Source organism: Podarcis bocagei (genome assembly GCF_964188305.1).
Source record: "Podarcis bocagei genome assembly, chromosome: 8".
Lineage (NCBI taxonomy): Eukaryota > Metazoa > Chordata > Lepidosauria > Squamata > Lacertidae > Podarcis > Podarcis bocagei.
The window spans coordinates 50,043,399-50,055,244 of record NC_138133.1 but is presented as its reverse complement, the minus strand read 5'-3'; the positions used below and the strand labels follow the sequence as shown (position 1 = coordinate 50,055,244).

At 40.4% G+C, this 11,846-nt stretch overlaps 1 protein-coding gene across 1 annotated transcript; it reads right to left on the bottom strand.

Annotated features, from left to right (window-relative positions):
- RNF138 (ring finger protein 138) lies at positions 1-9,502 on the bottom strand. Its single transcript, XM_081206839.1, is given in 9 exon segments — positions 1-160; positions 1,769-1,876; positions 3,096-3,201; positions 4,567-4,638; positions 5,384-5,499; positions 6,577-6,742; positions 8,019-8,145; positions 9,329-9,434; positions 9,437-9,502. Coding segments are annotated over 9 exon segments (921 nt in total). The 5' UTR covers positions 9,488-9,502; the 3' UTR covers positions 1-91.
- Positions 9,503-11,846: the final 2,344 nt, after the last annotated feature.

Here is an 11,846-nt window from a genome sequence, read left to right as displayed (position 1 = left end):
CTGGATACAAGGGTTCCCTTTTATTAACACTGAGACCACTGATGCAGCTTCTCCCCTCGCAGAAAGCAATGATGTGAACAAATTAGAGATTTCAAAGGTTCTCTTGACAAGATTCCTCAACAGCATTTTGGAACAGAGTTTCCTCATCCAGCTGAGGATTCTAAATACAAACAACAACAAAAATGGTTTAGAATTTCCCCCCAGACCAAGTTATTACACTCTACAGTTCAGCATGTACTCTGCATTAATTACTACAACAAAGAGCACACAATGGGAAAATGTATATGAATAGTCTGCTAAATGATATAAGTGATCCTTTAGAAAAGAAGGCTGTCATTCCGGCAATTAACATGCTAGTAACAGCAAAATAAATTACTAAAAACTGGAACCTCCCCCAAAACATTTCCAGAAATGAATGGTTGCAAAATGTTGATTATGAGTGATGTTATGGCAATTATTCACATCTAACCAGGACATTTAAAGGAAAAGCAAGCAATGTTGTTTTGGAACAGTGTTTTTACTTGAGATAATGTTAAGGAGCAATTATTAGTTATGTTATTTGGTATTAATTCAGTGGAAATTTAGGGGGTATAAAACAGAATTGGTTTCGATATGTTTTACTCAGAAATAACTCCGGTGAAATAAATGAATCCTCCTACTTACTGAGAAAAAAATGGATTTCCCTCCCCCCCCCCTTTCCTATTTTCCAGGACATTTCACCCATTTCCACCCAGACACTGCTTGCAGCTGCAGTATTCTGGATATGTCCAGGAAATTCTGGACATATGGCAACCCTAGATTATGGAACATTGCAGTTAAAGCAAGATGGGAATGGCTTTTCTGGATTTGAGCATGTTTCTTTTTGTTTACATGATCTGTGATATATATATCTTGCTCTTCCAGTGAGGAGCTCAAGGTTGTGTATATTATCCTCCCTTTCATCTTTGTAATGGCCCTGTAAGATATAGGTTAAGGTAATATATGCACTTAAGCCTAAATTCTTCCAACAGACTGCTGATGGGATTGCAGAGGACCCAATCTAAGTAAAGTGTAACAGGTCCAGGAAATCCTGTTGGCATCCCAGCACCACAGACTGTTCCCCAGCCAGACTGTTCCCCAGCCAGGCAGCAGAAGTAAACAGTTGACATTTGACAGGGGGAGAAACCAGACCTGCTGAGACACCATCTGCCTTTCACTATCACCACAGCCATGCTGTCAGGCTACAGAGGAGAGGAGAGAAGCAGGGCTATCTATTCTCATCAGGTTTGTTGAGACTGGCTGGTTCTCTCTCAACAGCAGTCATTCCATGAAGCTGCCTGAATAACTTCCAATTTAGCTGGTTGTTATATGAACTGTAACTTTTGAGAAGAGTGACCAAGACTGCTTTTCCTGTCCTTTCCCATCTTTTTCCTTGTGGGTCCTATCTTTTAAATTGTAAGCTTCAGGGTAGAGACTAGTATATGCATGATTTATTGAGGTATATGCCTAAAGCAGGGTAGAAGTGTTTTAAATGCACAAAATCCCCTAAGTGCTTTTCTAGCTTTTTCTCCAAATTTACCTAGGAAAGAGATTTCACAATTTACCAGGGCAGCTGTAGAACTTGGTAAAGCCAGGCTTCTAGGTAATTTAAATCTGGCAATCTAATATAGAAGGTGCTTTTACCCAAATTAATCCAAGATGAATAAGGCTCTAATTTAGTCCTCCAGCATAGAGATTAAAAAATGTCAACATTTTAAATAGGGAGCAAGAACAAAAGAAAAGCTCTTACCATAAAATCTCCATACTCAAACTGATGCCTTAGATTTAAATGGCCAACAAAATCTCTAGTAATCCGGTTAGGATCTCCCCATGGAAAAGAGACACAAATAGGACAGATCTTTAAAAGAGAGAGAGAGAATCAAGAGGCAGACAATTGCTCACATAAGTTACATAACTAGATAGTAGATCAACATTAGTTTCTATGAAAATCATACTACGTCATACTACGTAGAAATGCCTTAAAACAGACACATTCTTAAAACAAAAGGATACTCCTGGAAGGAATGTGAATAGAAGAGATTAAACTTAAAAAGTTAACTACACATACTTTAAATTCTTTAAAGGAAATGACACTGAACATTTATGTTTCTAAAGAAGATACTCCTTGTCTATTTCTGCCCTTAATCTTAAGCAATCTTTTTACAAAACGAATCTTGGAAAATGGGACTTAAGACAAAAAAGTTTTTAAAAGAGTGTATGTCTCTAATATCTCCCATTTAAACAATACTGGGCACTACTTGTAAAACAGGGCACCATCCTGCCCCAGCTGGGCACTCCTTAAGTGCTTAGTACTTCCACTGAACTCAAATGGACTTAAATGTGTCTAATAGCAATGTATTATGCGACAGAGTGAGAAAAAATAGAATGAAGGGCAGTCCTTTAAGAAAACATAAAGGTAAAGGTAAAGGGACCCCTGACCATTAGGTCCAGTCGTGACCAACTCTGGGGTTGCAGCGCTCATCTTGCTTTATTGGCTGAGGGAGCCGGTGTACAGCTTCCGGGTCATGTGGCCAGCATGACTAAGCCGCTTCTGGCGAACCAGAGTAGCGCACGGAAACGCCGTTTACCTTCCCGCCGGAGCGGTACCTATTTATCTACTTGCACTTTGATATGCTTTTGAACTGCTAGGTTGGCAGGAGCAGGGACTGAGCAACGGGAGCTTACCCCATTAAGGGGATTCGAACCATCGACCTTCTGATCGGTAAGTCCTAGGCTCTGTGGTTTAACCCACAGTGCTACCCGCGTCCCTTAAGAAAACTTATTGAATACTAAATAAAACAATAATAATCCCAAACTGAAAATGGAAAACATGTCTTGTAATTACAGATCTAAGTACTTAAAAAAAAAGATCAGAAATGGGAAAATGTCATTCAGTATAAAACTGAGGGAAATGGTGTAACTGCTAGATCCATCACTGAAGGGAGAAGAGGGTGGCTCATTCTTTCTGAAAATATTGCTATTGTCATAGAATTAAGATAATTTTTAAAAAAGCGCTTAATTCACACATACTAGGATAAAATCTTCACAAACTTTCTTTTGTATATACACATACTCACTACTGGAACTAGTTGATAAAGGTGCCTATCATTACAGTGATCCAATAAGTTCTGCCTTGTAAAGTTACTTTCTTGACACAGAGGGCATTTGAATGTAGGCTGTCCACTGAAAACAAATATGAGAAAGAGGCACACATGGATGAAAATCCCTGCAACAGCATGTTACATGTTCAAGGAACTCTGTCACCCACAATCATTTCCCCATTAATTTCAGCAAAAGGAGGAAATGCATAAAATGAGACCAAAACACACTGAGGCTTGCTGTAGTGAATTCATGTAGCACTAAGTCAAAATGTAACATATTTGAATGCAGTTTGCTGATTTATTTAAGGTATTTACAGTGGTACCTCGGGTTAAATACACTTCAGGTTACAGATGCTTCAGGTTACAGACTCCGCTAACCCAGAAATAGTACCTCGGGTTTAGAACTTTGCTTCAGGATGAGAACGGAAATCGTGCTCCAGCGGCGCAGCAGCAGTTGGAGGCCCCATTAACTAAAGTGGTGCTTCAGGTTAAGAACAGTTTCAGCTTAAGAACGGACCTCTGGAACGAATTAAGTACTTAACCCGAGGTACCACTGTATATAGTCTGTTCCTAATATTCCAGGCCAGTTTACAGTGCGATTTAAAACAAAAGAATAACAGAATATCTATTAAGCCAATGGAAGAGAGGTCATGCTATGTATTTTTCAGTTTAAGGCTTTTTGGGGGTGTTTTCTTAAGATTACCTAGTCTTTCAACAGGATCTCTTTCATCTATCACCAGCAGCTTTTGCAGTAAATCACAGGATTACTTTGCACTGCTTCAAATATAAAAAGTTGTTTTCTTTGGAATATCTTTTTCTAAGAAACAAATCAAATTCCATTTTCCTGATTTTACCTGACCTAAATATATTATAAGGTATCACATACCTATTTAATACTTCACCTTGACACAAATCTGTTTTAATACCTTAAACCCAAAATTCAAATTTTGATAAAATCCAAAATTCTGCCTTGTTTTGAAGTTTAACTGTAGTGTGATGTGCTTTGTGCTACCTTCACATTAGTGGTTTCCAATGGCTGAAAACCACTTTTATACAAAATATTCAGGTTACTGATACAGGAGTATAATTCTCCATGCCTGACACATACGTGAAAAGACCTGAAGGTAGATAAAGAAAGCCAAATGGGCCCCAGCCCAAACCCCACGAGGCAGTCAATGCATGCATAAAGTTCTAATGAGAAATAGCTTTTTTATTTACTTTGTCACCTGGTAATCTAATACCTGACACTGAAATCAGTAAGGAAGCATCTCTTATTCAAAGCTTGGGATCCACACATTAACGTCCCTGCATGAGCATACATCAGAGCCACTGGACTATGGTATTTGTTTTGAAATTTGTCTTCTACTGAAGATTCCCTTCATTTGTTGGCACTCCTTCCCACCAATACCTAAAACCACATAGTTATTGATTTCAATGGTAGTCCTACCTTGTAGCTTCTTCAGGAACATGTAGATTAGAATTTTCTCCAACTTCCGAAGTAGAAGAGTCACTTCTAAAACTTCATACAAAGCGTGAGAATTTATTTTCAAATTAAATACAGAAGAGGTTGCAATTCAAAGCAGTATGATGAATAAATTAATCCCATTGATACTAGTGGGACTTGCTTTCAAAAAATGCATGTTTAGAATTGGACTATAGATGTTCTTATCTAAATAAACATTATTATTTTTTAAGTTACTTCAGAAACATTGCATAAGGTGTTGGGTGGCCAGCATGGATGAAGCTGAGCTTAGCTCCCATTCAAAAGTGCTGCTGCATGTCCATGGAAGTGCATCTGAGTGGAGGACAGTGAGTGGCACTGGGACCACCAAAGCAGCAGAGAAGGATGTAGCTGCCACCTAAAGCTGGACTGAGCCCTGCCTTTGTTTGAGGAGGGGCACTATCACCATTATGCCAAGGGCCGCTGAAGCCTGGTGCCCATACTGCAAACAAAACAAAGGTTTGCAATACACAAAGTAATTTTTGTTGATTTAAATAGTGATTTTTGGCATTTCATAATCAGAACTAAGTTCCAAAGCCTAAAAGATAATTATAACATTGTGTCGGAAGTTCTCATTTGGATATAACATAATAAAGTGTACTTTACTGTCACACTTCAACCACCCTGTGAATAAATTCTAAGCTACATTGTTTAACAACTTCCCCCATGCCAAATCTAAAGAACGCAATATACAATAGTTTGGGACATTTTTTTAAAAAGCAAGCATTAAAATGTATAAAGCTGCTTGCAAATAGGTATTTACCTGTTTCCTGTTGAATCCTGAGATATGTCTAAGCTTGGAATTACAGAAGCAACACCATACTCATCTTGATACTTTTTACACGATTTATAGTGCTGTCTCATGCGCGAGAATCTTATCTGTAAATAAAGTTGTGTCTCATTTAGAGTTGAATCTCATTTATGGGCAATCCTATAGTTGCCTAAAAAAATTACTCCTGTGACTAGTTGAGGAAAATCATGTCAACTAGTTTACAAAACTTTCTTCTAAATTCCCTTGATTTGCAATACTGAAAGCTCATTCAACTAAGCATTAACACATATTTTCTTACGTGCCTTATAAATATTTTTGTTTTACTGAGCTCAACACAGGAGTTAAACAACCAGATCAGGTGACAGATCATAAAACTCTACAGTATTCTATGGTTTGAGCTTCCCAAGATCTTAAGATAGATAAAAAGTTAATGCACATATGGTTAGCTGCTACTTTTGGGGATTGCTTTAGCTTCAATCAGGTAATTCAAAGTGTATACTGGTTAAGATAGTCTTACAGTCACTGCTCAAGCCATTCTTGTACCTCCACATCTTCTTCAGTACAGTGGTGCCTCGCAAGACGAAAATAATCTGTTCCGCGAGTCTCTTCGTCTAGCGGTTTTTTCGTCTTGTGAAGCAACCCTATTAGCGGCTTAGCGGATTAGCACTATTAGCGGTTTAGCGGCTATTAAAGGCTTAGCGGCTAAAAGGCTATTAGCGGCTTAGAAAAAGGGGGGAGCGAAAAAAATCGCAAGACTCGCAAGACGTTTTTGTCTTGCGAAGCAAGCCCATAGGGAAATTCGTCTTGCGAAGCGCATCGAAAAACGGAAAACCCTTTCTTCTAGCGGGTTTTTCGTCTTGCGAGGCATTCGTCTTGCAGGGCACCACTGTATTAACAGTTTTAATTTACTAGAGTGCTCCCAAATCACAACAAAAAAAAGAGAAGGAATACATTCTATCAGTGCGTAGTTGCAACACTTGTTTGTTATTCAAAGTCAGTCTGCTTTTTCTCAGAATCTTCATAATGTAAAATGTGGTAGCAGATGATGGTGCACTACCCACCTGTCTGCAATAAATATTATTTCAATGTAATCCTATGCATGTTTACAAAAGGGCTTACTTCTAGATGAGCATACAGAGTTTCAGCCTCTACCCACTTTTAACACTATTTTACATCTACTATACCTGTTTGTCGCAGCATCTACAGCTCCCCACCAATTTCTTCATGTTGTTTTCAACATCTAAGGCTCTGTTAGGACGTGCTTTTTCTTTTCGGGTGACAATGCCTCTGCATAGTGGGCAATGTGTTCCACCTTCTTTCATAGCCATTAAGAAACATTTCCTGCAAAACCTGAACCCAAATATAAAGTTGAGTACAAAAATAATGTTCTGCTTTACCAATTAATAGTTATTCTAATCCCATTATTATTACTATAGCATACCACTTTCACCAGTCTGTCATAACTCATATACTCATGATTTAAAGTTGGGGAGAGCAGTGAAGCAGTGAAATTTGCAGATTACGGTATATATTGGGGATGGTCAAAATCCAAGCAGACTTCCCAAACATATAAAAACTGTGTGAATGGGAGGTGGGGGGGACAAAGGAGATTCAAAGTGATGCACACTGAGACAAAAAAAACCTAACTTCAGGGGATCAAAACTGCCAGTTACTCACAAAGAAAGATATTGAGGGGTTATGACAGAGTACAAAATGAAAAATGAATCCAGTGCACACCAGCTGTGAAAAGGGCAAACTGTACACCAAGGATAATTACAAAATACATTCAAAATTAAACCGCCTTTAAAAAAAAAACACCTTTATATAGATCTGCACTTGAGCCAGATCTGAAATAGTAAGATACAGATAACTACCAGAGTGATTAGAGCACTTTTCTGATGAGAAAAGTCATCACATTTGGGGCTTTTAATAGTGAAGAAAAAGGCAAATGAGGGAGGATGGGTAGGAATCACTGTGTAGGTTTATAAAATTATGCTTATGTTGAAAAAGTGAAAGGAAGTTTTCTCCATCTCTCATAATATTAGAACTCAAGGTCTTCCAATGAAACTGAATGACACAAGATTCAATACATTCTTTAAAAAAAAACACTTTATCACACAGAATGTAATGAATTTATGGAATTTGCTTTCATGAGATATTGTGCAGTAAGCCTTTTCTTATCTACATCCAAAAACTGGAATTATTTCCATTCTGAGTAGCTTTAAGATTATCTGGGTTACAACACTGAAGATGCTTAGTAAAGCTTAGCAAATGTTCGAATTTGTGCTGTGCATGGGAACAAACGGAACTCAAAAGGATACAGTAGATGTATTTTAACAAGCAAGCACAAACTTCATGGAGGGCTTCTGTGGTGATTTTTCAAGAAAAAGTATATTATGCAGCATATACAAGAGTAGAAGCACTTACAAGAATTTATGAATTGGCACTTGTTTAGCATATGTAAAAGTAGTTTCCTTAAAAGTGGGGTTAACAAGAGAACATCCTTCTTAAAAAATACAAATGTTTACTGAGATCAGTTAGATAGGAAGAGTATGAGGGAAGGGAGAAAATATATAATTAACAAGGGAGGGGCAAATAAAAATGGGCCAGAGACATAGATACATACACATGCTGACAAGCAGAAATCCTCACAGGTGTTTTAAACACATCTTGGCAAACAGGACAGTAATAATCATCTTCATTGAAACAAATAGTGGCAGGTTCCTCATTCATGGCAGCAAACTGTTGTACTTCTGAAAGAGCAATGGAACAATATATAGAGAACAATTATCACCCTAAGTACTGGGAACAAGAGCACAAGACAGTGTTTATCCTGTCTTTTGTCTTCACTTAATTATTCACTTCCTTGAGTACAGTATTTGAGAAGGCCATGAAAGCTTGCCCCTTAAGAGTACAAAAGAATGAGTGCTGTGACCCCTTGACATATATGACTTCGCAAGTGTGAATAAAACTTTGGGGAGACACACGTCTCAGTTTGGTTTCACTATGTGCGAAACTATAGCTGTCTACACTATGGATGAGGATGATTCAAAGGCCTGAAGTGAAGAATGAATGGACTTCTGGTGGTGGAAAAGGTACATTTAATTTTTGCAGTACCGCATGGGAGCTACCTACCAGTACCTAGTGTTGTTTTGCCCCTACTGCTATTGGTGCAGTAAAATGCTGTAAAAATGGGATGGAGAACTTGTGGCCCTCCTGGTTTTGTTGGCCTCAAACTCGCACCCATTCCAGCCATACTGGCAGGTGGTCAAGGTTTGTCTGAGGTTTGATTATAGGAGAATTTCCTTCTGTATCCTCCATTCTGTTCAGGTTATTTTCCATCAAAGGCCTTTTTTCACATGGCCCCATAGCTCTGCTACACCCTCCTGCAAGATGGCCCCTCTTGCTATGAATAATAAAAAAAAATACATATCTATTGGTGGCCTAATTCACCTGCCCTTTGGCATTTTAGGTTGCGACTCAACACAAGTCTTACTTGCCCAATGTAACGCAGGAGGGCTTACTTTGGAGTAAAAAGGAATTTATTCACGGCGAGCCTCACGCAAAATATAAACTGTAGGCCATTATTTTGTGGTTTTCTTAATGCACTGAAAGCAACGTACCGGTGCTGGTTTTTGTTACCACTTCGGAAACTTTAACGAAGTCGGCATGCAAATAATAGCGTGTTTTCATATTTATATTACGTACAATTAAAGGAAATCCCACCGTCGCGATACTGACGGCGCGAGAGGGAGGCGAGGCCTTAAGGGCCCCGAGGAGGAAGAGGAGCAGAGCGAGGCGACTCTTCAAGCCTCAGCCCCGCGCCGGCTTCTCGGCGTTTATGTCCCCGACAATCCGAATCCGGGCCCCCACCTCGCAAAAATAAAACCACTCCCGCCCTTCGCCTCGAGGTGCGGCCTAGAGCCCCGCCACTACCTTTCGGGAGAACGGGAAGGTCGGTCGCAAGCTTCGGGGCCGGGCCGGGATCTTCAGGGCTCCCGGAGGCCAAGCCGGTCAAACCGCCGCCGCTCTCCATGTAGGTCTTAGGCCGCCGCCGCGGCGGCCTCTTCCCAACAGGCAGGCCGGGGTTGCCATGGCAATAGTCCCCCCCTCCCCTCCGGCGTGAATTGTTATTGAACAAGAGTCGTCGCCGCCTCCTCCTCCTCCTCTTCCCTCCGCCTGCCTGGCTGCCTGGAGGCGACGCGGAAGCCGCTTTTTAGACCGCCAGTTTCTTTTACGCGCTGGCAGGCCTCCTCGAGAAAGGCTTAAAGTGGCACGTTTGTGAGGGGCTCGCCAAGACCTAGTATTTCACCATTGCCCTCCTGTCGCGTGAAGGTGCAAGAACTGGGCTCTCAAAAGAGCTCCCGCCAAAGCAAGAGTTTTAAGACGGCTTGTGGGGAATGGATATATGTAAAGCACAACCCCCTTCAGTTCCGAAGCTCCCTTGTGGAATGGCATATACGCACCCTGCTCGCTTAACTGACCATAATAATCCCCACTGAACACAGATTTGCTGCCTAGTTTAAAAACACACACAGAGAGAGAACGAACTGCACTATGAAGTCACTAGTCCTCTGGGTTTGGGGAGAAGAAAAATATCAGGGGGAAACAGGATTTCGTACTGTGTTCTGAACGCAGACGGAAACGTTTAATTCATTAAATGCCTGCACATCTTTTACCCTTCTTTCTGCAAACACTTCTCTTAGGTGTGGCTTGCGGATAGCGATTGCATTTGCTTTCTGTGTAGGGTAGGCAAGGAGCTGGGCCATTGTGTCTCAAGCATAATTGTGTTTGTATGCTTTTTTCCCCTTCGGTGTAAATCGCATTGAGCCGTTTTAACAGACACGTGGACAAAGGGGATATAGAGTTTCAAAGGACACCCGATATCGGGTTATTATCAGCCCTGAGACCATAGTAGGCCCGCCTTGTAACATAGGTGCCATGATGAGGCCTTGTCCGGAAGGGCGGAAAAAAACCTTGGGATGGCCCATTTAGGTGGACTATGCTCCTTCTCTCCTTTCTAACATGTTGCTTTCTCCCATTGTTACCTCAGAAATTTGTGCTTCGGCGGCCAGTCTCTGCATGGGTGTCAAAATAGGGTTCTTGCTTAGGAGAGCGGAAGAGACACGGTCTTCTGAGAAGTTAGCCGCACGGTTCCCCAGCAGCTGCAGCAGCTCTCACCGCCCTTCTACTTCCTGATTTGCGACTGCCCTCTAATGGCTGCTTGCATGATACATGTCAGCTTGCTAACAGCGTTAGCCGGCATTGTGGGGGAGATGGACCCATCAGGGAATGGAGAGATTGCTGATCAAAGCATGTCGGCTGAAACAAGTCTTAGGGTGTTATCCCGTCAGTGCACAGGAAAGAAAGGCATGCCCAAGACAATAAGTCCTGGGGCCAGGATTACACATTGCTCCCTTCACTCACGTACAGCCAGTCTCAGATCGGGTGTGAAAGGATCTTGAAGCGCCAGCCAGGAACGGAAGACTGTAAATCGGGCAAAGTGTGTGGCAAAATGGAAGAATGCTAAAGACTTGTTAAATTCGAAAAAGGCAGGATTAAGGCTTCATTCTTATACACACACACATAGTGGATGTCCCACAGTTGGATATATGCCCCTCATTTTAAAACAGACATATAAAAAGTATATCATGACTAGTTTAAGAGTACATGTTGGATTCTCATAATTGATATTGATAATATGGGGCTACTGAATTTTTAAAAGTTAATCTTTTGCAATAAGTGCTGTGTTGAAACACAGGCAGCAAATTTTTATGAAGAAAAATTATTTGAAGTAAAACATTCTAAATCACTCATTTAGTGACAATAAAGGATCCCACCATTTTAATATATTTTAATATAATTTTCATCAAAATCTTCACGCATAATTTACACATACTGCTTATTCTGAAATTATCCATTATCTCTACGATAAATATTTATTTGTATACCTCTGCCTTTCAAGTTACCTTCCGCTGCTGAAACTTCTTTAATTCAATGCAGAAAGAAATAGAAACACGTTTTATACTCGACCTGGACATACTTGTCCTGAACAAATTTCCACTGATTTAAATAGAATATACTTCTATACTTCCATAGGCCCTCAGCTTAATGCCTTGATCTTGAGCTACAGAATTGGCGAGTGGCCCACATGATTGAGCAGTTGGGTTCTGCTTCCCTGGGACCACCCCTGCATCACCATACTACTGCTTTTTCACAATAATCTTTTGACACAGTAGCCAGGATCTGAATAATGGTCATCAGCTCTTAAAAATGGCTGTCTATGTATCTACACTAACAAATGAAGCTAAAAGACCTACATTCATGGCTGCTACTTTGTTTCCCTTTTCCACAAATCCTAACCTGATGAGACTGCATTTCATCTGATGTTTGGATTGGCTTGCTTTGGGCCGCAATGTTGGTTAAAATAAGGTAACTTTCATATGATTGAAGG